Source organism: Falco cherrug, chromosome 12 (genome assembly GCF_023634085.1).
Source record: "Falco cherrug isolate bFalChe1 chromosome 12, bFalChe1.pri, whole genome shotgun sequence".
Taxonomy (NCBI): Eukaryota; Metazoa; Chordata; class Aves; order Falconiformes; family Falconidae; genus Falco; species Falco cherrug.
The window spans coordinates 19,149,571-19,176,165 of NC_073708.1; the positions used below are offsets into that span (position 1 = coordinate 19,149,571).

The 26,595-nt window shown below is 43.4% G+C and overlaps 1 protein-coding gene across 9 annotated transcripts in view; it reads left to right on the forward strand.

The window, feature by feature from the left end:
• Positions 1-2,882: 2,882 nt before the first annotated feature.
• Positions 2,883-26,595, forward strand: part of MCOLN2 (mucolipin TRP cation channel 2) — a 31,148-nt gene continuing 7,435 nt past the window's right edge. The window contains exons 1-15 of one of the 9 annotated variants that reach the window (XM_055724624.1): positions 2,923-3,053; positions 5,423-5,508; positions 6,363-6,522; positions 8,531-8,704; positions 12,293-12,437; positions 12,981-13,068; positions 13,218-13,314; positions 13,749-13,848; positions 15,391-15,506; positions 16,863-17,012; positions 18,336-18,437; positions 18,557-18,679; positions 21,302-21,508; positions 22,862-22,977; positions 24,383-24,759. In XM_055724624.1, coding sequence (XP_055580599.1) covers positions 5,441-5,508; positions 6,363-6,522; positions 8,531-8,704; positions 12,293-12,437; positions 12,981-13,068; positions 13,218-13,314; positions 13,749-13,848; positions 15,391-15,506; positions 16,863-17,012; positions 18,336-18,437; positions 18,557-18,679; positions 21,302-21,508; positions 22,862-22,977; positions 24,383-24,518 — 1,782 coding nt within the window. In that variant the 5' untranslated portion in view covers positions 2,923-3,053; positions 5,423-5,440 and the 3' untranslated portion in view covers positions 24,519-24,759. Of the gene's footprint in view, positions 3,054-3,131; positions 3,281-3,379; positions 3,616-5,422; positions 5,509-6,362; positions 6,523-8,530; positions 8,705-12,292; positions 12,438-12,980; positions 13,069-13,217; positions 13,315-13,748; positions 13,849-15,390; positions 15,507-16,862; positions 17,013-18,335; positions 18,438-18,556; positions 18,680-21,301; positions 21,509-22,861; positions 22,978-24,085; positions 24,171-24,208; positions 24,760-26,595 lie in introns of those variants that run through there. The other 8 variants (XM_055724629.1, XM_055724627.1, XM_055724630.1 and 5 more) reach the window with 8 other exon arrangements.

Sequence of the window (26,595 nt, forward strand, 5' to 3'; positions counted from 1 at the left end):
TAGTTTGTGAAAGAAATTCTGACAAGGATGGCAAGCACTTTAGGATCCCTGAAATGCAGAAGGCTGACTTCTTAGCAAGGCTTTCTCACACAGAGTTAAGAGAAAGCTAAGATTAATAGTCTGCTCAAAATGCAGGTGCATTTTGTAAACAGGTATGGAATACTTTGTTTGCCAACAAGTTATAAGGCAAGTAGTAGTCTCATTTCACTTAAAAAAGAGGCAGAGCATATGCTTGATGACTGTTAACTTAGGAAAATGGCAACAAATTTCAACAAAATTTGAGAGAGCTCTAAAATATCAAATTCTTACAAAGTTTTACAGAAGCAGGGAGAAACCACAATAGAAGCCTGCATTGTGAGCATAATGCATGGAAAGCTATCATGGGTGATGCCAAAGTAGAAAAGGATACCATGTATAGATTCTTTCAACTCCTAATAGGAGAAATCTTCCACTGAAGACTGGTTTGTGTTGCCTGAAGGGCAAACTTCACTGTGAAGCTTGTTTTGCAGTGCAATCTGTGCTAAGGGTCTTTAAGTGATGACCTGTGCTTGTGCTACAGCTAAAAAGTCAATCAACTGAGGTGCAGAAATTCAGTGGAAACCCACACTCTACTACTTCTGCTGGACTGCACGGCTTTTAATTGAGCATTGCTGACCGTTGTGTAGGTTTGGGGAGGAAAGAGTTGATGAAAGGCAACTTTCAACACTATCAGGAATGCCAAACAGTAATGGGCAGGGTCACAGTGTGAAGCCAGGAGGGAGGGCTATCTAAAAGTAGAAGGATATGTAAAGTCTAGGATAGGATGGTGTGGAAGGAAAAGAAGGGACAACTGCTTAACAGGTTAACAGAGCAGCAATTGCATATTTCTGGCCACGGGTGCAGGCTGTTACATGGGGGAAAGAAGAGCAATACCCTGAAAGGTTCCTGGCTTACACCTGCTCAAAATGCCCTGTTCTGACTGGAAAAATAAATGCTGCTTGTATTACTTATCTGACACCTATCTATATTTCATTCTTCAAGAAAACCAGACACTCAGACATGTATTGTTTGCCTCAGTAGTGCTGCTGGCAATTTAAGCGCCTGCTGTCCGGTTTTTTGACCTGCTTGATCCTCAGTGTTCCGGATTTTCATTTGCCTGAGTATTTTGCTCACCTGAGACCTCACCAGTCAGTGCTGTGTTTTCTAGCCTACTGGCTGCATTTGAGGTGCAGCACAGCTCCTCAGCCAGGAGATCTGTGGTTGCTGCTGTTGCCTGCGTGGTCGTGGAGCTTTTTGATCTTATTTCATGTCAATATATGATGTGCTGGTTATGGCCTTGCATAGCCAAGAACCAAGAAGTGTGACAACGATCTTATTCTAAAACAAACCTTGTGACTTCAACGGTATCAGTGATCTCAACTTCAGTAATGCTAGAAAGGCATGTAAAGCTGCGTCCTGGAGACATCAGTATCTTGATGCTGATACAATTAAGCAGACACAGACAGAACTGTAAAATGCAGGTGGGGAGAGCAAAGAAGTAGATAAAGCATCAGATAAACTCATTATGCCTAAAAACACCATCCTATGGAAAACAGGGCTTTCAGTGTTGCCCAAGAAGGTGTGGAGGGGTAAGAGAATTCCTTTGTTCTGATTCTCACTGGTCTCTGGAAAGAGTTGCCTGAAAAGTATTGATAGTCAGTATTTCCTCATGAAAATAAGATGCAGGGGCCTAAACTTGGGTAATAGCTGTTTTCATACCAAGGCTCATTTCCATGCCAATGTTTTGCATATGCTCAGGTAGTGAGAACTTCTTGTTTTCAGCAGAGCTCAGATCTCTTAACAGAATGAAATTACACCGAGGGGAAGAAAGAGGTGGGGGCCATACTTTTTTCTAACTACCAGTTTCCATGTTGGACCAAAGCATATTCTCAAGGTAAAGAGCGTGCATGCAAAAGAGGAAGAAATAAAAGTCCAGATATGGTCATACCTTTCTGATAAAAAAAAAATATATGGAAAGGCATTAATTTATCTCTGGCAGAGGATGGGAAAAACAGATGCTGCTGTGCAAGACCAAAACTGTGATCGCACCTGTTGGGAGCATCTTCCTGCCTGAGGCAGTGGCTGACACCAGATGCTTCGGAGAAAGCCTTATGAAAACTTCCATGCACGAGCCGACACACGCTCCTGCTGCTCATTTTGTCACTGCACATTGATGTTTGTTTGGGCTTTTGTTCCTTCTTCTTCCTTAAACAACGTGACTGTTACCACGGGCAGCATCCATCGAGCGCAGGCCGGCAGCGCCACGGGGCCACCCGCCGCGGGCCGGGCGCTGCAGCGCGGCCTCTTATGAGCCCGCGTTGGAGATGGGGACACGCGGGTCTGCATTAACCCCGTTACAGCACGTTCCCGGAGGGACCTGCGGACCTGCAGAGCCACCAGCCCCGTGGCAGCCGATCCGGCCCCGCACCCGCCCCGCGGCCCCCGCGCCCCACGCCCGGCGCCCGCGCAGCGGGGCTGCTGCGGGGGGAGGGGGGCTGCTGCTGCGGGGGAGGGGGGCTGCTGCGGGGGGGGAGGGGGGCTGCTGCGGGGGAGGGGGGCTGCTGCGGGGGAGGGGGGCTGCTGCTGCGGGGGGGAGGGGGCTGCTGCGGGGGGGGACGGGGCTGCTGCGGGGGGGAGGGGGCTGCGGCGGGGGGGGAGGGGGCTGCTGCTGCGGGGGAGGGGGGCTGCTGCTGCGGGGGAGGGGGGCTGCTCCGGGGGGAGGGGGGCTGCTGCGGGGGGAGGGGGCTGCTGCGGAGGGAGCGGGGCTGCGGGGGGGGGAGGGGGCCGCGGCAGCCCCACCTGCGGTGGCCGGGCGCAGGCACGTGGCCGGCGGGGCGCCCTCCTCCGCCCGGGCCCCATAAAGGCGGCGCGGCCGGGCGCGGGGCTGGCGGGCGGTGGGACGGGGCTGCCCGGCCCAGGCCGCTCGGGTGGCGGCGCCGGCTCCCCGCCGCCGAGGGTCTGCCGCAGCCCCGCGCCCCCGGCCCCATGGAGATCTCCCTGAAGTACCTGCCCGGCGGGCGCGCCGCCGCCAGCGGGTGAGCGGGGCGGGAGGGCGCGGCGCTGCCCGCCGGGGTCAGCGCGCCCGGGGAGCGGGAGCGGGGCGCCCCGGGGCGCGGGCGGGGCACGGCGGCCGTGCGGGACCGCGGTAACGGCACCGGGGGCGGGTGGCGCGGGGCTCCCGCGGTGCCCTCCGAAGGGGAGCCGGGCGGGCCGCCAGCCGGGGCCGTTACCGCCGAGCCGGGCTCTACCTCCGCCGCACAGGGTCGGTCCTCCCCTCCCCCCCCCCCCCCCCCCCCCGGGGCTCGGTGCGTCCCGCGGGCCCGGGGGAGCTGCGGGTGCCCTGGGCCCTGCCCGCTGCCGGTGGGGGTGCAGCCTCGGCGGGGAGGGGGTCCCTCGGCGTTCTTGGGGCGCGCTGCAGAGAGCGCTGGGCGATGCCCGCCCCTGGCGAGTCCTGAACTTGGCGAAAGACGGTGAAGGTGCAGCTGGGGTTGCCCGGTCTCATGTGTAGAACTCAGCTCAGTGACTCTCTTGATATCTTTTTCCACCCCCACCCCCCCCATCTGGTTAATACCGCTTTAAGACCTAGAGCTCAAGCAGGTAAGTGTCGTTAATACGGAGCTCTGACGGACACTGTTAGTGTTGCTCCTCTACTGAATTGCTCATTTACCTTTTTTTTTTTTTTCTTTTTAAAAGCGGATCTATGCTCTGTGGCTTTTTAGCCACTTGATTCAATGGTGCTTTTTTCTGCTAGGTGAAGAGCTACGTATTGAAAGCGTATTTCCGAAGTAGGTAACTGTAAGTCGTAGTCATTGCTGTTGAAGCACATCTTTCTTCAATAGAACACTGAGCTTAAAGTGCCTCACTGCAACATGTTAGCCGAACAGTAGGTTTTCTTACCAGATACGGTATTGCAATGCAGTGGTGGCTATAGGAATGCAGCTTTTAGAATTGAATTAGTAACAATTACTATCTGTAACACACAACTCGATGACATTTAGATATGTATTTAAGCATGCATAGTAGCTCTGGTCTGCATTCACAAAACTTGCTTGTATCAGTGCTTTACAAAATGTGCTATGGAAACCTGTTGAGCAATGTTAATTACAGTGCAGTGTCTGAATCAAATTGCTCCGTTACTCTGTCTTGAGCTAGGTGCTTTGGATTATTTTTAGATGATTAGGCTAATAAGCAGTTGGTAGAGCTAGATGTTAGTAAATGTAGTAAGTCACCATTAATCACTGCGAGTTTTTTAGCTGCCTTAATACTTTGGTTGACATTTCTAGTTCTGCAGTTTTAATGTACTTTGTTCGGATGTTATTTTGAATCTATCCTGGAAGCAAATGGAGTGGAAAACAATTGCCATATCTCACCTATTGCCAAATGAATTATTTGTTAAATACTATACCAGAGAATGCCTGTTCTTTATTTGAAGACAAAGTCCAACAGTGATACAGGCTTGAATCTCTTCATCTTAAGTTGAAAAAGTATGTTGCTTTCCTTGGCTGAACTTCCTACTCACAGTTTCTACAGCTAATTAATAAAGGAAGCTAAAGACATCAGTGGAAATAATCCCTAGCCTGTAAAGTTAAAGTGAGGGTTGTGTAAAAGTGGAAGTATTGTTATTGTTCAGCATCAAGTTTTTAAAATAGCTGTAGGGGCTTGAAAGCCAACTTTGGAAAAAACCTCATCTTCTGTGAAATGTATTTGAATATCAAAGGAAACAGTGTTTGCTATAAAGTTTGGTTGATGTATTTATTAAGTTCTGTCAGTTCTGATGTGCTTTTATTAGAAGCTTAGGGGAGGGTTTTGCCCAGGTCCTGGAGTGGTTCTTGTGTCATACCTTCATGCTGTAAATACTGACCAGATCCAGGTTAAACCTGCTCCATTTCCTCTTTCTTTCCCACCTACTGCTATGACTTTTGCTTTGGGTTAGGTGCTGTTTGCTGTGTACCCACGAAAATGCTTCTGCCTGTTCAAGAGAAGCTGGTACAGGAGCAGTGCTGTCTTTGGGTGTCGGTGCGGGACTTAAGTACATATGTACCAGTTTCCTTAGACACTCACAGCTATATCATGTGCTTTTCTGTCAGAGGTCTTTAAATTTTTCAAAGTGTTTATATCTGAAACGTTATTAAAACTAGTTCAGTATGTTTTTAATGATAAATTTAAATAGGGATGTACTCTGCAGTTTGTTTTTCTTGAAACTGTCTCAAAATAAAAATCAGCCCACCACCTGTCATCTTCATGAATGATTGATTTAGGGCTGTATAATCAAGATAACCTTTGAACTCCTAATGTTAAAATAGAATACTTTTGTTGTTTTCTCACTTCCTCTTATGAGGAAACATAACAGCGTCTGTAGACTTTGCTGTGTTTTTTAACTCTCGTTTCTCTCCTTGTGAGACAGCTTGTTCTAGCAAATCAAATGTGCTTTGCAGTCTGCGCTTTGGGCTTAAATACCTGTATACTTCAGACAAGTGAGGACTCAAAGAAGTAAGAATGCATCTGAAAACTTGAAATCAAATGCTTTTGGTTTTGACCTTGAGAGAAAATGTTATCTTTTATAAAATTAAGAACATGGGGAGTAATTTTCTGGGTGGTAAATGGGGCTGATAATTGGCTAATGTAGCCAGTTTCAGATATGATTGCTCTACCTTAACACGTAGAGGGAGGGGAAAAAAATTACAAGTTTGGTTCTGATCTTAGTGTGAAGTAGGAAAGTTCTGATAATTATGGTACTGGAAAACAGGGTTGAAAAGATTAGGAGAAGGGGAAAGTTTTTCAATGTCCCGTTCAGTTGAGAGGGGGAAACTTAGAGTGATTTAAGATGCTTATAACAAAAGTCCTCTGTGCTTGTTCGTTGGATTTATACATGCCTAGATATTTAAATAAATAAATGCCTATGAGTTTAGCCCTTAAAGGTGTGTGTTCATAAAAGAAGCATGCTGTGAAGCCTGCTCTGGTTGCTCTGTCTTGAAGACACCTTTTCTCATGGTAGAATGTGGGTTATTCAGAGAAATGTGTTAACAGTGGCTCTATTTGAAATGCTTAGCAAGTCTACATGCCTTTCTTTCTTAAACCTATTAGCGTTACAGATCCTTTTATTTAATGCCTGTTTCCTGAGAAACAGTTGTGTAAGTGTTGTGTTTTGATCTAATGTGATTGAATGATTTTTATTTTTTTTAAATGATGTGATTTTAGGGAAATTTCTTGCATTTTGCTGTAAAACAAACAGAAGACTGTTACAGACCTTTTATGTCGTGTGGTGAGCAGAGGTGAAACTGCAATATGAGGAACTTGTCTGTCAAAGCATTCTGTTGATTTCTAATTAACGTTATTTATGGCAGAAATATGATGGCTCAGTCAGATTTAGATCTAAAAGAGGCGGCCCTGAAGGAGGATTTGAAGTTTTACTTCATGAACCCATGTGAAAAATACAGAGCAAGACATCAAATACCGTGGAAACTGGTTTTGCAGATTCTGAAGATACTTATGGTTACTACACAGGTAATCCTTCTTCTGTTTTTGCTCTTAGAAAGCATAGCAATAGTGTGCAGGAGGAGTGGGTCTGTAGTTCTGGGCCTTTGCCATCCCTGGATATTTGTTACTGACTTGAATGTCCCGCTTCATAAAGAAAAAATACTATGAAAGGCGTGTTGAGGGGGAAGAATAACATAAACTAAGTTACAAAAGCCTCCTGGGAGACTTTGGGGCAGCATTTTTCCAGGTATTTTGCTGGTTTTAAGGTCACATTTTAAAGCAAATTACTCTTCCCCCTAAATCCAACGCTGTCTTCAGGCTTGCTGTCACACCACTGCTCTGTGTTCTGCTTCCTGTTACATTCAGAGTTTATAGCTTCACTGGACTGTTTCAAAAGTGATATTTTTTTGAAATCTGGTCAGTAATGTGAAGAACATGTACTGTGGTCTCTGGTGATGGCTGGGCTACAGGAATGAGATGTGCCCCTTGCTTCTGTCATCAAATGATGAATTTCAAACAGTCGGTCCCTAGATAGGCAGAGGCAGAGGGTGTTTTTAAAGTGCATTGGTATCACAGTGCAGTTGGTTATTTTACAGTCCACTAAGAAATGGTGACTGGAGGTTGAGGGGAGCGAAGTGGGACACTTCTGAAAGTAGAAATTGCTCTTCTGGACCTTTGAGATGTAGGACTGACATCTGACAGTCTGCAAACAGCTCCTAAAAACAGACTTGCAGGTTCCAGGTTTGTGTTTGACTCGCCCTCTAGAATGAAGGTGGCTTAGGTGTGCCTGCGGGGTGTTGGCAGCTCCTGCTCTTCCTCTCCTGGCTTCTGCAGCTGGTGCTGGGGCTGTGCCATGCTGGTGTCCTGCTGGGGCTCTGGCTGCAGGCACAAGCAGGATGCCGTGGTCGGGCTCTCTGGGCCAGACTAGCTAAAATAAGCTATTTACACTAGTGCTGGCACCATTGCGACCCATGGTGACAGGGCTGCTGAGAACAGGGAGTGTATTAAAGTGGAGGTGGGGAAGGAGGCAGCGGGCAGCATAAGCTATGAAGAAAGGGTGCCCCATCTCCAAGCAATTCTTTCTGGATCAAAAGATGATGTATTCCAGTGAAGGGGAAAAAATAGGTGTGCTTTCCAGTTTTCATTGTTTTGAATGAAGGGATTTAGATGTTAGTGGAGCTTCCTTTTTGCTTTGAGAGGTTTCTAAGTTTACATTTCTTTTGCTTGTAGTTTCTCACTCTTGCTTCTTCCCTACTTCTGCTGGTTACTTGCGGCGCTTGGAAGCTCCGTGCAGTAATGGGACAGTTTCACATTTGCTGTTAGTAAGTAGTTTAAACCTAGGCTGAAGGATTAGCTATTTGGTGCTTGGGATATCTTCCTGCTACTAGTGAAGAAACTCTTGCTGCTTGAGTCTCTAGCTTCTAGGCTCCATTTATACATTTTCCTTAGTGCTGGTGGGAAATGGGAGCATCCAAACAGTAGGGCAACACAAATCCTGAGTAGTAACTCTGCTGGGCTGCTGCTTATTACAGCCTCCTTAACCAGCACCTGGGTCAGGCAGGTGATGCTTTTTGTTTCTGTGGGGTCCCACATAGGTTTGCTCTAATCCTGTGCTGTGTCAGGGGTAGGAAGAAGGTGCAGGAATTTGTCCCATAGCAAAGCAGGGCATTTCTGGGGTAGCAGGCTGTGCTGTCAGGTTAGCTTTTCTGCCATTTGCATCCTCAACAAAAGTTCTGGCAAATCCCAGTTAGAGTTGTTGGTCCAGGATGTGTGAAAGGTGGCAGTGATCTAGCTGGCTGTTCAGTTGCTGCCTGTAATTTTTGGAATTGGTAGGAGACTTAGATTTCTGTTTCCCTTGCCCTGCATGTGGTGACCTTGACTTTAGTAGTCTTATGGCATTAGTCAACAGATTCTTTGCTCCTGTTGTAGCAGGGTTATAGTCACAGGCACTTAAAGTCAAAGCTGTTCCCAAAATGTTGCTGCTTGACTGGTGTTCACAATTCAAATTTGGTTGTGTTTTTTTTTTTCTTGTCAGCTTATTTTTTTTGGTTTGAGTAACCAGTTGGTGGTCTCATTCAAAGAGGAAAACACTGTTGCTTTTAAACACCTATTCCTGAAAGGCTATTCTGGAGTTGATGAAGATGACTACAGCTGCAGTATATATACACAACAGGATGCTTATGATAGCATTTTTTATGTTATTAATCAGGTAAGTGTGTGTGTTTACAGCTGTAGCTTTGGCTTTGACACTGTTCATCGTAAGCTTCTGCTAAGGCTCTGGGTTTCTGTCTCCATTCTTGGATTTCAGTTTTGATATTTCAGCAAATCACTGTAGGTGGGGTGTCCTGAAGTTTGTTGTTGTCTGTGTTTTTGTCTCTTGGAGAAGAATACAAACCAAAATTTTACTCGGGTAGTGTGTAGTACTGAAAGCCAGCAAGTTTGAAAATCGGTCATCTTGCATGAACTGGAACCTTTGTTTAGGTCTTACTTTGAAGAGCTATGGACCTGAACATACCTATGCATGGTATTTAAAAATATTTTGCTTACAGCTATACTGAGTTGCAGCATTGTAGTGAGTGCCAGAGGCTTCAAAATGGGGACTATCATACATCCAGGAGTGTAGGGGCACTTGCCTTGGTTAGGGGGGTGGTATTTTAAAGAACAGGTTCCTTTTTACAATCATGGGAAGAAAGTGAATAAGCCTAGGATGAAAATTCAGTAAGCATTTTTGTGTCTAATATTGATATATTGAAAGTCACGAGATGACAGTGTGTGTGTAAAATGAAACATCTCTTGTGTTTGTGGATGCCGATAAGCCCAGAAACAATTCATGCTGGATGAATGGAAAGTGGCTTTAAATCACCTTTTGTTTTCCTTGGGAACTGTTAAACTCTGTTTAAACTCTGGCAGTTGGTTTAAAGCAGTTTTGCTGCTGTCAGTCAGGCGTGGTGTGAAGGCTATATCTCCTTCCTAAACATGCACCCACCTGCGGCTGCTCCTGCTCTGCCATCTCCTCTAAGCTACAGCAGAGCCATCCACAGATCAAACCATCAGCTGTCTCCGCTGTGCGGGACATGGCCAAGACTCGGTCCTGGTATGTTAAATAAGCGTTGAAGTAGTCTTCTCAGCCTTGCTTTGACCTCTCAATATTGCCACTATTTCTGCTATAAACTATGTTTGTTTTTTTTCTTCTTCTTCCTTGCTTGCTTTGTCTCACTCTCCTTCTTTTGTAGGCACTAAGGCTGAGGTGAAGTCCAGATAGAAGACAGTAGAGAAATAATAGCTTTATATCATCAAGAATGAGCCAATGTGTGATACAGGCATCAGAAAAAGGTCTCTTCATAAAATGTCTATGTTTTATAAATGTAGACATATCCTTTAAGGAGATTAAACTTGTGTAATCTGGGTTCTTTAGTGTCATATGGAGTTCCTGAGGCTTTTCATCATATGTAAGACTTCAAAAAGTGTGCCTCCAGGTGAACATTATGGTGTTGCTTTTTTTTTCTGTTTTTTTTTTTAAATTATTTTCAAGGATGCTCTCTAGGAAGAGCCAAACCAGGTGATCCTAAGCTAAAAGTAAGGCTTTTTTATTTTGAGCTGGGCAGCTAGAAGCCGTAGGTTTTGGTGTTTTGCGTTTTAGTTTAAACTGTGCAGCTGGGAGGTGGGGCGAGCAGAAGGTTATGATGTTGTGTAAGGTGGTAATAGGGCACAGCAAAGCAGAGTTGTTAAAAAAAAAAATAAATTTTAGGCTTAGTGTAATGTACCACTGGGATATTTTCACTCTTTGGGGAAAATACCCTACCAACAAGCAAATAAAAACACCCTACAAAAACCCAAACAAACATACTTTTCCACTTTGAAGAGTGTGCAGCTCTTCCTTGCTCCTTTCCTGGGTCCAATTTGGGAAGTTTCTACTGCGAAGAAGCTGTGTGGAGTTGTTACACTTGTAACCTTCCCTGCACAGTGCCTGTGGGACTGGGATGTTCTGCTGGCTGCTCTGTGTCTGAGGCTGCTTAGAAATGTATAAATGGAAATTTTGCTTTTACTGCTGCATAGTATTGCTTGAAAGCGGCCTGTGAGCAGCCCAGAGCCACGTGTTGTGCTGTCAGTCAGGCAGAGCCCGAAAGAGCACGTGGATGGAGCAACAGCTGTTGGGTGCAGTGATCTGGAGGTGTCCTCAGAGTGGAGTGGTGACTGTTCCCACTCACTCGACCTGCCTTAGTTAGACTTGGCTTCCTTAGTTTACTCTGAGTTGAAGATAACGTTCTGATGGTACAGAGGCTGTGCTTTTCTCCAGGGCTGTCTAAACTTGTTGCAAGCTCAGCTGTGAAGACTAGTAGTGACACTGTGAGGCAGAGCTTTGGGTGGAAACATGGTAGTTCCTTTTGGATGTGGAGCATGTGGTTATTAATGACTGCTGGGATTTTGTACCCCGCAAGATGAGCTAGTGGCTGTAATGCCCATAGGAAGGAGGAAATAAGATGACACGGAATGGTGCATAATAACAAAATCTATGTTTAAGGGAAAAAGGGTTTAATCTATATCAAAGTCAGCTGGATAGTTAAGGCATGGGAAACTTTCTCTGACCTCCCATGTTTATTTATATTGGGTCTCTTGGGAAGCTAGATGCTTCCCTCGGAGCAGACCAGTGCTGTGCACTGCCCTGAGCCCTTTCACTAGGTGAGGTATTGATGACATCTGAAGAATATCTAGATGCTTATGCCTTCTTCCTCAAAGGGCCATGGGTCTGGCTGGCTGCTCTTGGACGATGTTAGCTGGTGCAAAGCTGAGCTGTCAGGCAGCTGCCTGCATGGTTAGTCCTTGATTGCTCAGCTGTTCAGGAGCCAGGAACCACAGGGAGAGCTGTGCCCCAGGGTTTGCCTTGCTTGTGCAGGGCTGCAAGGTGTGACTCCAGGGATCAGAGGATCTGTCTTGCTTCCAGCAGACACCAAGGACGTGTGGAAGGCAAGCTGGGGGAGGACTGGCCTTGAATGGAGTTCTTCAGTGGTGCTCAGGGCTGATCCATGTGTGGACAGTGCTTGGCTTGGCATAGCTTTAGTCACTTCCACTTCTAGTCCTTGTTTTCAAGCTTATCTTACGGCACAAGTCACCTTCTTTGTATGTGTTTAGAGTAAGTGGAAAAAGAAAGCATGTTTCTCACAGGTGTGTTTGCCGTTGCTTTGGTGCTTGTGTAAAGCAGGTGGGTTAAATTACTTCTGGAGGCTGCTCAAGCTCTGTGTATGTTCCTTGGTCGCTGGTTATATAGCGGACACATGGCTTTCCTCTTCTGTAGTTGCACAGGGAACAGCTTCGGGTTTGCTGTGGGGGTGGATTTGATAAGAACTGTGATTTGGATTGTATGTAAAGCAATCAACTGTCAAGTGATGTGAAAACTAACGCCTTCATGAGGTGAACACATGAGATATCCCTGGAGTGTGTATGGTTAGTAGCAATAAATACAGCATTGAAGTTGCTGCCAGGCATCTAATTAAAAGCTGTCTGCTGGCTTGCTGGCTGGCACATGGGTAATCGTTTGCAGGCAGCCCAGTAGGTATGGGGCTGCCAGCCACTGTGTCACCAGGATGCAAATCACTAATAATTAGTGTCCAGCAGCCCTCTTAGCTTCCCATGAGATACCCACTCTCAATTTACAGACTTTATGTGGAAATAAATGGGGGTTTTTGTTTTTTTAAATGTAAAAAGCAATATTGATGTGCATAACTCTGAGATTGCAAGTTACTATCTAATGCAAAAAAAGATGACTCTAACTTCTGCTTCTGTTTTGTTTTTAAACTAGTACAAGCAATTAAAGAACATATCCCTGGGGACGCTTGGTTATGAACATGATGGATCGGGTTTAAAAATCTGTAAACAACAGTATAAGAAAAGCACAATGCTTCATTCCAATGATACGCTGAACATAGATGTTTCTACTGAAACAGGTATGGTACTGTTGTATTAAAAAATGTCTTGCTATGGAGTACTACTATTCTAATGCTAAATCAGTAAAGCTTAAAACCAATAGCTTTATGTGGCAATAGCAGGGATGTTACCATGCCTCCTGCCTGTTTCCTCCTTGGTGTTTAGTACCTGCCCAGAAATGACAGCTGTCGTTCCTAAACTATAGGAAGATGTCATTAGCAGGTTGTTCTGTTTGGTTGATTATTTTTTTTGGGGGGGGGGATTTTTTCACACACACACCCCCCACACCCCAAAGTTCAGGTACAGAATCTGGGGTGCTGGTTGGTCTGTACCTTCAGTGGGTGGGTGCCCTTACTGCCTCTTGGAGCTGTCTTGGCTGCTAGCTACTCTGGAGTAAGTACATGAACCTGCTTCTGATCCCACTGGCTGGATCTCTGTATGGATAGGCTTGCTCAGAATTAACATTTTGCCTGATTAGGACTCGTTGTCTGTTTTCTAGTTAAGTCAGTTTTATGCTGTTTCCTAAGTTTTTAAGATTACAGCTTTTCCTCTTCTCTCTCCAGAATGTATCTTTTTAAAGCCACAGGAGCTAGCCAGTAAGAAGGCTGAACAGAAGCTGAACTCCTCTTTTTTCAATCTTGAATTTTACAGGTAAAGTGGGGTGGGGGGAATTTTTTTTTTATTTCAACTTGTCCTTTCATATATATTATATGATGGATTCTGATTCATGCAGTTGGTGTATGTGTGTATCTTTTTTTGTGTGTATTTAAATATACTTATGTGCTTTTTAAAACATGCAGGCTTATACAGGTTGAAATCTCCTTCAAGCTGAAAGGCATTGCTCTACAGACAATCCATGCCCGTGAATTGCCTGACTGCTATGCATTTCAAAATACTGTAAGTGAATATGGTGTATGGCACTTCCAATGCTCTATGTATAATAAAAGCTTAAGCTAAGGGGTAGGTATCGTCCTTGTATCTAGACAGCAAGAGAGAAGCAGCTGAGCATGTCCTGGCCCTTACTCCTCCTTCCCAAAGGCTTCTGAAATGGTGTTGCCACTGCACAATGTTTTGTGGTATTCCAGCTGGTAACTTCATAACCTGAGAAAGGAATAAGTATTATTCTTCTAAAGGTTAAACTTGAAGCTTGGCCTCTTGGAATACTGCTTTTTATGCAGTATGGGTCACATCCGCAAGTTATGTCTACGCCACCATTTAGGGTGACAGTGTTCTTAAAGCTTACCTGACTAACAAATATTGCAGTTAGCAGGATTTGTTTTCTGGAATGAAATTTTGCTACTTCTGTTTCTGATATACTTCTGTGTTCCCAGATAACTTTCAATAATAGAGCTCAGAGTGGAAAAATGAAAATCTATTTTGATAGTGACACTGATATTCAAGAGTGCAAGGACTGGCACATATTTAGCTCTGGTAAGTATGGCACATGTGTGGTTGCGTGATAAGTGTTGGGCAACTCCCATCGCTTCCCCTGCTCTATAACAGTTTGTCCAGCAAGATATTCCCCATTCTGTCCTTCCCTTTCCCGCCCTTAAAACAAGACAAAAACCCCCACCAAAACCCCTTGCCTGATGCAACTCATTACCTCTTTGTAATTAAGAGCTGCGAAATAATTCCTTTTCATGAGGGTATTGAAATGAGGTGACATGGGCATCTCTGTATTAGTGCTCTGTGTTAGCAGCAAGCTGTACCTGGAAGGAGGGTGAATGTTTCTTCTATAGATTTTAATTTTTCTGCTGCTCTGAGATCACTGAAACAATTTTAATGCACTAACAATGGTAAATCCTAACTCAAACCTTCTACAGCTTTCAGTTTTTTGTTGTGTTGGGTTTTTTTCTCCTCTAATTGAAGTGTACTATTTCTGGAAGTAGAGATTTTTTTTTTTTTTAACCACTGCTGCTAGATTTAATGATGTGCATGAACAAAGGGTGGCATCTGCCTTGTATTTCTAGTGTTAAGGCTTGGTCTGATAGCTAAGGAATATATGCTAAAAGCCCCTTCAGAGCAATAGTAGCTATGACTGAGCACTGTGCAACTGCTTCTCCCATGCGTTGACTTGCTGTAAAGGACTGTGGTGAAATAATGTTTTCACTGTGCTATATAGGATCTTGATTAGCAAATATGTCAACTGGCTTGCCTTTTGCTTGGGCAAAGCCAGCTTTTCTCTGATAATACCACGGAGTACTGATACTAAAGGGGTCTCTTAGAGCACACTCTGAATAACCATGAAGTGTTAAGGCTTGTGTCTATGTATAACTTCTTGTGGCTGTCTTTCAACTAGCTGTTCTTGAGTAATTTATTTTGCATGTAATAACCAGTTGAGGGAGCGTGCATAATTCTTTAATAAAGGTAAGGTGAAGTGCTATTGCAACAGTTAAAGATAGGTGTTTGCCTATTTCATATAGTTAAAATCTATGTTGTGAAAAAGGTAGGGACAATTGAGAGGAGTAAGCAAAGGAAAACACCTGATTTGGGTTCACATAATGGCTTCTAAACCATCGGATGAAAAGAATATAGTATAGAAAGTCATACAAGTTTCTGATTGCCAGTGAGGGCATAAGAAATAAGGCAGGATCTTTTGGTTTGGTTGGTTTTTTTAACTTAGTGTTGATATGGGCCAAAGTCTGTGTTTCTCTTACCCTCTGCAGTCATAACACTGTTTGAGCACAGACGGACAGGTAAACAGTGGAAAAGGGGGTCACCTGTATTAATACACCCATTTGGGGTTTATTTTGAAGAAAGTGAACATGCTTTTCACTCTTGTGGCCCAATTTCCATAGCTGTTTTCATGGAATTCTCTGGTCTGTTAAGCTCAAGGTATGCTTGCAGGAAGAATATTTCTTAACCCATCTATTTATGGGTTGAGAGTGTTTAAATGCTAAATATCTTGTAGCAATTTGTGCTGAGAGAGATGTGAAAAGACTAACTCTACATCCTTTCCTTGACTCTTTACAGTTCTGCAGAAGAACACTCAATATATTCTAGTCTTTGATGGGTTTGTCATTTTAAGTTGTTCTGCTTCTCTCATTCTCTGCACACGATCCATCGTTCTTGCCTTGAGACTACAAAAGGTAAGGACAGTGCTGGCAATCTCAATGCTTGCTTTGTCTCTGTCTTGTTTGTCACTAGTCTTGTGAAATGACGTGTTCTGAAACATTGAGTAGTAAAATCTGTTGCAGGAGATAGCTATAATAGGAAGTCAGCAATCTCTGGAAAGGATGTGTAGATGTCTATGAAGTGTTTCTAGCTGTTTGTGTAGTGCTGTAAGTGAGAAAGAATTTCATTATGTCTCTCAATGGAAAAAGGAGACTTTTCTTTGTCCAGGATTTTACGCAAAAAAAGACTTCTGAGTCTTTGGGCTGCTAACAGCCAACACACCTTGTACCTTCAAAACATGAATTCTTCCTTCCCTGGTTTCAGAGTAGAATTCCCATAGAGGTCTGGACATAAACTAATGCCATCTAAACATCCCTCAAAGCCAGCTCTAACTGGAGAAAATGTAAAGTATGGCATAGAGTCTAACTGGCTGGGGTTTTTTTGGTCTTTCTGGGGCTGGAAGTACCCTCTTTCAGTTCTTCTTTCCTTCTCCTGCCGCAATCCCTGATCAGTCTGCTGTCACCTTCCCTGCTCACCCTCATTGGTGGACTGAGACTAGCCCTGTCCAACTTCATCTAAAGCTGCTTGCAGAGCTTCATGTGAGCAGAGTCAGCTCTTCTGGTCCAAATACTGATGCAGAAAAAACAGCGAGGCTCTGAGATGTGACGGCTTTATAACCATTAATTGACACAAACTTTGCAAGCGCACAGCTTATGAGAGAAGAGCGTGGGGTAGGTGGGATATGGAAGTACAGGTACTTGCTGATCTTGTTCAATATATCCTTTTGGTAGCTTGTAAACAAGACAAGGGTGAGGAGGACACAATTCAGCAAAGGCATTGTTAAACTCCTGTCAGGAATAGGGACATCAGCATTTATTCATGAGCAAAAAGAGCAAGTGAAAGCAGGTAGGCAGTGTTGGGAGTGAGATGTGCTATTGTCTGCCCTCTTGGAAGTGAGCGCTCTCACCTTAGAGTTGTATTTGAGTTATTAATTTTCTTTCACTCCTTCAGTTGGGTGGCTTTGCTCTGTTGGAGGTGGATAGAAACTTTTGTGAAGGGTGTTAAAAAGGGGCTGACAGGTCATGGTTAGGCTAGTAGGGATTGGCTATGAAGTTAGCTCTTCTGTGGGAAGCTGGCTTTCACTGGCCTAAACCAATCTTAATTTTCTTCTTATTTCTGTTGCTATTGAGTGGGTTTTAATCTAGTATTCTGATGAATACTATAGGAAAAGGGGGTATGTGAAACTTAAGCACTGCTGCACTACTGGAGCATCTGTACATAATTTTCATCTAAGGTGACCTGTAACTAAACACCTAAATATTTGTCTATAGAGATTTGTGAACTTCTTCTTGGAGAAATATAAGCGTCATGTCTGTCACGCTGATCGCCTGGAGTTCATAAATGGGTGGTATGTCCTGGTAATTATCAGTGATGTGATGACAATCATTGGGTCGATCCTAAAAATGGAAATAAAAGCCAAGGTGAGTGTTTAATACTTCAGATAAAATACTAGTCTTGTTGCAACCAAGTGTAATGTGTTTAAACTTGGACAAATAACAAGAAGACTAGTAACTATGATAGCTCATTTTTTACTTTTGCTGGTTCTTACTACTTCAGTTCCTAGTGCTAGGTTGACTAATAAGTGGTTTCAGTCCCTTTTCCCCAAAGGCTTTCAGTAAGACCGTGTAAGCAATTCAAACATCTTACTTCCACAGTGCTAAGACACCTAATCCCTGGTATAGGACCTGGGTTGTGTGTGGTTTTTTTTTTGTTAGGAGCTGTCTAACAACAACTTGGGTTGTTACAGCTTCTTACAGAAATGGTACGTTGTACAAAGGCACCAAGAGTCATCTCCTTGGATAAAACAGGGGTCTTGATGGCTCTCTGAGCTACAGGCACAGTGTCACCTGCTAGTCCTTGACCTCCCCGTCTGGGCTTGATGAAATCAATATGCTTTGTCCAGCTGGCAACTCTTCAGGGGGATTTTGGAGTTAGGTTTTTTGGTTGTGGTTTTTTTTTAATTGTTTAAATAGAGCATTATGTCAACAATTCATGTGTTCACTAAACTTTGTGTTCTGGGAAAAACAGGGTCAGTAGTGTGCTGCTCCTGCCTTGTGTGCTAAGGCTCAAAGGGCAGATGCCCAGAGTGGCCTTCAGGGGAGGCACCTGAGAACCTCCAGCTGCATGGTGAGGTGGGGGGATGAGGGTAGGAAATCTTGAGCTAGATGGGTATCTCATGCTTATTGCAACCAGTTCTAGCTTTCTGAAGTAAAATGCAAGTAGAATTGGTTATAAACTTCACTGGTAGTAAAAATGATGTTTGGGCTCCAAAGAGCTGCCAGCCTGTTGCATTCAGAGATGTAAACACATGTAGCATGGAAAGAGCTGTAGTCCTGAGGCTTACTTTTTCATTTAAATAAAGGCTCATGCTTTTCTAAATAGTGAATGAGAGCTTGCTTGCTTAATGATTGCATATATTAACCTAATTTAAACAAAAACTTGGAGGTATTCAGTCTAATTCTAAAACTGTTGCAACCAAAGTAAGGTCTTTAGTTGCTCCAGACTTCGTGCAAAACTTCAAGAATATCAGCGTAGATATGCTTTCATTTGCAGCACTATTGCTTATGAGCGATCTCAGTAAATAACTGCTGTTCACTTTGGTCTGATTTTTGTGATGTAGCAACATCCCTTCACTATTGGCTTGCCCTGCTTTGTTTGTTTGAGCTGCTGGAACTTGAATAGCTGTCAAGTTGGCATACCTACTGCTTTGTAACTTGACCACCTGCTCTGTTTGGATCCCTCAGAACCTCACAAGTTACGATGTCTGCAGCATTTTACTTGGAACATCAACTTTGTTTGTCTGGGTTGGAGTCATCAGATACCTGGGATATTTTCAAACCTACAATGTAAGGCAGGAGTCAAATATTTAACGATTAAAGCATATATTTATGTCTGTCACTCTTATTCAGGTCTCTTTAACTTGTGGCTTTTTTCCGCTTCTCTGTTCCTCCACCCTGACTTGTAGGTGCTCATTTTGACTATGCAGGCGTCATTGCCCAAAGTGCTAAGGTTTTGTTGTTGTGCTGGAATGATTTATCTTGGCTATACTTTCTGTGGCTGGATTGTCCTCGGACCTTACCATGAAAAGGTACATCAGTAGTTTTACTCTTTTTCTGCTTTAATGACACATATCTGTGTATAGTTCCTAGTTATAACAACAGAAGTGGATCTTAAATTCAAGTTTCTGTTTAAAAAGTGTAACGTGAAGAACACGGGAGCGTTTCCATTTCCATATGTACCTCCTGCCACCTGCTTCTTTTAACAAAATAACTGTTCTTGCTTTCACTGTGTGCTTGAACTCGATGTAATCCCCAGCACAAGGCTGGGTTTGTGAAGAGTGGATGGTTTATCCAGGCGATGTCTGGCTGGAGACCACAAGCGCGTTGCACCGTCTCTCTCGCCCTCTCCTGGCAATCCCGGTTCAGTGGGGTTTGAAGATGCACCAACTAGTTTAGTTACTGTTCCTGGGAATCTTTTGGCTTTGACTTTGTTTTTCCAAATCTTTCTGGTGCCGTATGACTTCAGCTCCTAAGTCTTGACTCATAAAGGGCTGGATGAGTGCTTGTCTCGTTTACTTGGCTTCCTGTGGGGGTGTGTGTTGTGGGGTGTTTTGCTTTGGATTTTCGTGGATGTTGGGGGGGGTGGGGTGTTTTGTTTTGTTTCTTAAGGTTAATACCAGAGTATGTGCCTGGTAGGTCATCTTGTCTGAAACATGGGTACAGGAGTAAGGCTTCATACATTCCAAAACACAAGCAAAAACAACTGTAAAGCTCCCCCCTGCCCCCCCCCCCGCCCTTTGGTGGATGCTCTATGTGACAGTTTGAAAAAAGGCAGGTTCCTGTTGTGATATTCTAGATGTCCATTGATGAGTAACAAATGTATGACTTCTTGTTTGTTGGTGACAGTATACAGTCTTAACAGACACATGCTGCAGTGCGCTTTTTCAGCTTCTTGTTTCCCCAGAGCTTGGATTCCTCTAACATAATGTAATTTGCTCCTTTGAGAAATGTAGGTATTCAATCCACACGTTTTCATGTTTTAAGTTGGTGACAATACATTTCTGTGGGATGCTGGATGCTGCGTGATCCTTAGTCATGCCAGAGGCTCAATTATTTATAACAAGCACAGCGTAAATACTGTTGTAACTTCCCTGCAGCAAGTACGTTAATTATCTGAGCAGAAGGAGGTGTAGTCAATGTGCTTATCTATGAAAATGTTACCTCTTGCTAGTGTCACCGATCACTGTGGAGGAAAGCCAGCGCAGCTGGGGGGGGTGTTCTGACAGCTCCCCGCTGAAAGTCAGTGCTGCCCAAGCCCGTGGCTGGGCTTGCCAGGCTCTCCTGCTGCACCAGTGCCCCCAGTAACACATGGGAAGGGCTTTCCCTGCTCTGCAGGTATGCAGGAGCCAAGTCCCTATGTTCAAAACCAGGGGAATATGTATGTTGCTTTTCCTTCCTCTACTACAGCCAGGGAGAGGGAGTGGGAATCCTGCGTTTTGTTACGTTGATCCAGGGGCTATAGGTGAGCAGCCCTTCGCAGGTCCGTCTTTGTGTCAGTGCATCGAAACTCATGGGTTGCTCAAAAACTACCTGTGTCATGCACCACTTCTTCCCAGATAACATACTGCTGGGTTTCATACTAGCTCTAAAAATGCATACTAAGAGTAAATAAAAAAGCGCCATAGTTAAACCCAGACCTACTATTCTTGTACAACTGTGTTCTCCTTACAAGTGTATGCTACTTCACCTCTTGTTTTCAATATAGGACTGCAGTCCAAGTGAGTGTAGTTGTGTTACTTCATTGATAATAACTACATTAAAACATTGTGTGTTAATTCATATTGTCCAATAAAGTATAGTTAACAAATCCAGTTCTTTAGAGGGGTGGAGCAAGAGTGGGAAGTGTGCTTACCTGGTGGTTGAATGGAATTTAGCCTCAGGGAATGTTCCAGCCTGGGGAAATGGAGCTGGGAATTTCAGAGAATGTCCTTGAAATGAAACCATGTTTTTGTCCAGGGTCTGCTTCAGTAGGTTCACAATACAGCTATAGTTCGTACCTACAACTCGGAAGGCTTTCTGAATGACAGGTAGATGATGTTGTTGCAAGACAAATCTAGTTTAGATCGTTCAAGCTCTGAAGGCTATATGCTGTCTCCAATTCCTTAATACAGTATTGATTGATTACCCATAATCTAGTAATGCGGCCGAGCTGGGAAACCAGAGAATGTGCATTTTGTTCCCAGTGCACCACCACTGATTTACTGTATAGATTCTGTGGAATCGCATTATCTGTGCTTTGGCAAATGGGATGATATTTTCCTGCAGGTCTAAAATTGCTTAAAATTCGGTAACTTAAACTTTCAGTGCTGGTCAGTTATTGACTGTATTGCATGTTGAGCACAAGAAGTTTATTTTTTGTTAATCTTTTATTTCTGATGTCAATATATAATGCTTAGCCAAGATTATATTTCTACATGGATCTATTACTAATGTGTATGTTTTGGCCTGAATGTACAGGAAAGAAAGTGTGGTAGCATTTGATTGATGGGGTTGGCTTTTTAATTCTGCAATGAGCAAAACTTTTTTTTAAACAAACACACAAAACAAAACCAAAATTTACTTTTGTTTTTATAACCCTTTTTTCACTCTCCATTTAATCTGGGTGACTGTTCTTCACATTCTGTCAATAATTTGTACTTGTTGTTTTCTAGTTTGAAGATCTGAACACAGTGGCTGAGTGTCTGTTTTCTTTGGTCAACGGTGATGATATGTTTGCAACGTTTGCTCAAATCCAGCAGAAGAGCACCCTGGTGTGGGTGTTCAGTCGGCTATATCTGTATTCCTTCATTAGTCTGTTCATATACATGATCCTCAGCCTTTTTATTGCACTCATTACTGACTCCTATGACACCATCAAGGTAAAACATTTTTCTGCTATGCTTCTGATCAGTTTTGTATTGATTCTTGTTAATCACTCAGTAAGATACTGTCTCTAGCATTAGTTATGATGACTGGTGAGACTATTAAAGTCTCTTAGCTTAGCCTGTTGTGAAACTGGGGGGATGACTGGGTAGTCATACAAATGACTAAGCAATAATTGGTTTGGAAGATAATCCTTAGTGTGTATCCCTGTTTTGTATTTCCTGCTGCTTCACCTGGCTTCCAAAAGGTAAGTGGAGGGATGAGTGGAAAGAGTCAGTTTTTTAGGAAAACAGAGCTGGGTAAGTCATGTTGGAAGTGAATGTTTCTTATGGCACCAGAAGCTGAGGTCAGGAAGAGTTTTCTGGCATCTCAGGGAATATCCCCTTGGCAGTAGCGTGGCAAAGGCCAAGCAGATAACTCTAAACTCATTTAAGTGTCCAGGCTTGCTTAACGAGCTGCTTGGAAACGTGTGGTTAAAAGGAAGTGTCTTCCAAAAGACGCGCTACTTCTTGTTCAAGTTAAAATTGTGCCATCCATTTCCAGTACAAACTGGCTGAAAGTGAAACTAAGTTTTCAGTAATTACCTTTTGTTCTTGTCCTCTAGTACTGTGTCCCCTTTGTGCTCCTGGTAGCTGCAGTAACCAGGGGGAAGGCAATGTGGATCATGCTCTTTGGCTCTCATTCCTTTTTCTTGTCTTAGTATCAGATAAACAGGCCAGCAGAATCAGGCTAGTCTGGCATGAATTGCAGCTTCCAGGCCAAGCAAAAGCTCCACTTTCTAAGCATCTCGAAATAAAACTTAACTGTCTCTGCTTCTGAGTTTATTGCATGGTCTGACCCGTGAAATGTTTCCCTGTTATTCATCCTTCCAAGCACTCATGTGGATCAATGAGGAGCTGTTCCAATGTGCAGAACTAGTGTTTTGCAGAGCATTTCTTCAGCCTGCAATGCTGAATATCCACATTAGGGCCCTTCAAATCTAGCATTGGGGTGGCTATAGAAAATGAGCCCAGGGCGCCCACAGTGAGTGAAGCAGCTCGTGTGAACAAGGGAGGATCAGTGTCAGTATGATTTGAGATCACTTTCTTGGTCTTATGGATAGCAAACAAAATTAATGTTGGTCACAGATTCTCTTACATTTTATGTCACTTAGATTGCTTTATTCCATCAACTACATATGTGGTGTTTCTAGGATGGGATTGGATGGTGTTTTTTTTTTCTTCCTACAGCAACACTGAACAAGTGAACAAAGTACTCTGGTTTTGAGTATCACATTCTAGAGGAAGTTTTAGAACACATCATGCCTGGTAACTTCTTGTGTGTTGCAAATGAAACACATTCTCTTTCAGAAATACCAACAAAGTGGGTTTCCAGTAACAGATCTACATGAATTTCTGAAAGACCATGGCACTGTTGGTTACAGAAAAGAAGAAACTTCCATGCCATTCATCTGCTGCTGTAGGAGGTCAGTAGGGTGTTTTTACTGAGTGTTTTTCTCAGAAGTATGCAAGTTAGCTTCTCACTGCAAAGTGCTGTTTCACAAATGCTGGAGCACCCAGAATTCAGCCTGTGGAATATTTGGACATTGTTGTTCCTCTTGTGCTTTACTTTGTGTTGGATCTTTAGTCTGCTGATAGTGCAGGAGCAGCCATTCTGAGCTTAAATGCATGTTTTAAGTGTTTTGCTCATAGGGAAATTACCATGCAGAAACTGGTGGAAGCTGATGGAAGGACTGCAGAGTATAACATGGAACTGCTGAGGAGTCAGAAGCAAGCTAAGTCCGCTTCATAGGGTTCTGCCAGTCTCCTATTTCCAGCAAGCTTTTCCACAGCTAGGCTGAGAGTTGTAGCAGAAAGTAAGAGAATGCAATTCGGCCAGGGGACCAGTACTTAATCCTGAAGCTATGCTGTGCCTGTGAGGCAAACTGGTTCAATAACATAGGTCAGAATATTGGGAAACACACTTGTAAATGTCTGGTTGTGACCAAACTCAGGCCTTTGGAGGTCTTAGCAGTGTTTTTGAGCTTGTGTTGGTGAGAGATGAACATCTCGCCTGGTGCTTGCTGGTCTGGAAGTTGACTCTTTGAATTCTGTTTCTGAGAAAACCTGGTTGTGGGCACTGTGCAAGGAAGCCAGGCTTTGGGAGGAGGAATAGAGCTCAATGTGAACACTTACTCAATCCTGACTGGTGTAACAAATCCTGTTTTAGCAGTACGGAACTTGTCTACTTAGATACTGAGGCTTTTGTGAAATACAACTTCATACTTTTGATCTACTCTGGTAGATGGAAACCTCATAGCCAAAAGGAGTATGTGAGATGATGATGGGCAGGTATCCCAGCAGTTGCTGTGGATGCTTGAAGGCCAGCTAGTTAACAGGAACTCCAGCCAGGTACAGCTTCAGGTTTCACATCCAAGTCATTGTGCAGGATCAGAGACTTCTGTCTGCTTGAGTGTAATAAATATGCTTTACAGTAACATGCTGCAGAGTATTGAGGGCTCAAGCCTAGTAGCTGGAGTAAAAACCTAGAGGTTTTGCTACTATAGCAGTTTCTGCTTGATTGTCCCAGTGCAGGTGTTGGAGCTGTATGCTGAAATAGGAGAGCACAGAACAGAGGATTAAAACCCAACTTGTATGGGTAAACGCTTCCTATTGCATTTCTTGCTGAATTAAAAATTGTGGGTTTGTTTTTTGCAGACAACAGAGTGATGACAGCTTGATACTTATTAATTGATGGTTATACATTAAAATTCACAACTAATACATGCTAAGAAAGCATAGTTGTACGGAGAAGAATAATTCTCCAGATTGCAATGAAACTCACTATCTGGACCTGCCTCGTTGTGAACAGACTAATCTTACCTAATTAAGGTGTTTTCAGAAGAAAAGCTGCTGTGACATCAGCTGGCTGACCAGGAGGAGAGCCAAGAAGCTGCATCTGGAAGAGAGCTGTGAAGAACTCTGTGTTCTTGCCGCAATGTCTGTCATGTTAAAGGCTGATCCTTGAGCATTGTCCGTGGGAGCTCTGTTTTGCTAATCACATCTAGGAGGAAAGAAGGTGGCCCTGAATAAGCTGTTGTTACTAAGAAAAATTTACAATTTAAAAAAAATATTCCATGTTAAAAATACTAAATAAAAGGTAATCGAGAAGAAGGGAGGAGTTCTTCACTTAAAGTGATGCATTCAGCCTGTAACTTCTATGTGGTACAACTCCATTTCCCTGAAATAAATTTTTGTAAAACTACAAAGCTGCACGAAAGTGTGAAATAACTGCTATTCTCCCCCTTGTGTATCATTTTAATGCAAACCTTGTATAGATCACAGTATTTTCTTCAAGAGCTTTACTAAAAGCAAAAGCTTTTTTTTTTTGGCTGTAAGTCTTTTCTATTATGCATACAATATTTGGTATGTACTGTGTCTAAGTTGAAATTACTACTTTAGCTATATGTAAACTCTTTTCTTGTGTGGTTGGAAACTTCCATGGCAAGCATCGTGTGAAGAATAAGAAGTTTATTGCTTTTTTTTGTTGTTGGGGTTGGTTTTTTTTGGGTATTGCATTGTTGTGTTGCTATATCCTGGAGGACAGATTATGGCAAAAACAATGCCATGGAGTTGGCTTGCCTAAATACTTCCATTTCAAGCACGTGTTAATTGGAAGAAAATGTGTAACAACTGAGTCTGGCAGCTGATTTTTCTAGGTGTCTTTGGGGTGGTCATCTGTAAAGTACTGTATTTTTCCCTTAGATCTTCATAAACTCCTTTTCAATGACAGTAGAGCACTTTCTGTAGCTCTAAAGCACTTCCAGTATAGTACTGTGTATGTGTTAACCAGGTAGTTCTGAAAACTTCTAGTGCTACTGACTGTTCCTGGGTGGGCAGACTGTTATATTAGGTGCCCCACTTTGAATGGGGCTATCTGCTCCGTAAAAAAACCAAACCCACACCTGTAGCAGCTGATGTTCACTTCAGTCAGAGTATATTGACTAGGACATGGGATTGATACGTGTTCTTGAATACTAATGTGGACTCTGCAAGTTCTGGTGGTTTGATGTTTCAAATGGCAAAGGGAATTAGATATGCTGCCCTTGCATGAATAAGGTGAGTAGCAGCTTCTTCCCCTCCCTGCCCAAGAAACTGGACAGTGGGAAAAACCAGTGCTGGATTCATACCTTTTTTGGTAGGTTGAAAGACCTGTTTTTTTAACAGGTCTGTTTTCATTCTCTGCTTCCACTCTGGGATGTTTGAAGAAGAGAGGTTGGTAACTGCAGACTCTCCATCAGTGTTTCTGGCCATCAGGTAAGAGCAGTGGTGACTCAGGTCTGGAAAGGTGTGCCGTTTAAATATTTCCTGCCTAGCATTTGCCTTCCTGGCTCTTTTTTTTTTTTTTTTTTTTTTGGAAAGGAATGACGTTTTGTCTTGCTTAGGCTACAGCTAGATATCTAGGAGAGATGGTTTTCATGTCAACATTTCTATGCATCTAGGCTCGGCAAATTTTAGTGCTTCTCTTGCTGAAATGTCTTTGGGACAGAGAATCTTTCCATCCCAGCCTGCGCAATACCTTCCTGTGGCTTCAGCTGTCACTACAGCTTGTGGATAAAAATTAAATTGTTACCAATAACCAAGATTTCACACTGTTGGCAAAGATTTTCAGTAACTGTTTTCATCAAACATGCTAACTGTGTAATCTAGGACAGAGGATTACTGTCTTCCACTTGGGACAGAAGAGCCAGTTTTTCTCCTAGTGTTCGTGTGCAGAACTTGTTGGAGTCAGTGTTAGTCTTGCAGTGTATGCTGTGGAGCCCTGGACAATCCAAGTGTTCTGCAGACAACAGAGGTGATCAGCATTAACTGATTGCTGGCAGAGTTTCTTGGCCCATGCTGTGTGCTGTCTTGCCTTTATTATGTGTAAGATGCTGGTGTGTTCTGTGTTTACTGCTGTTTTACTGGTGGCTTTCTGGAATGCCTTGTTTCCGAATCAAACAATTCCCTAGTAAACAGGACCAAAATCCAGCACATCTGAAAATGCATTGTGTTGTACCTTCTGCCAGTACTAACAGAAATCTTAAATTAGAGACTTGGACCTA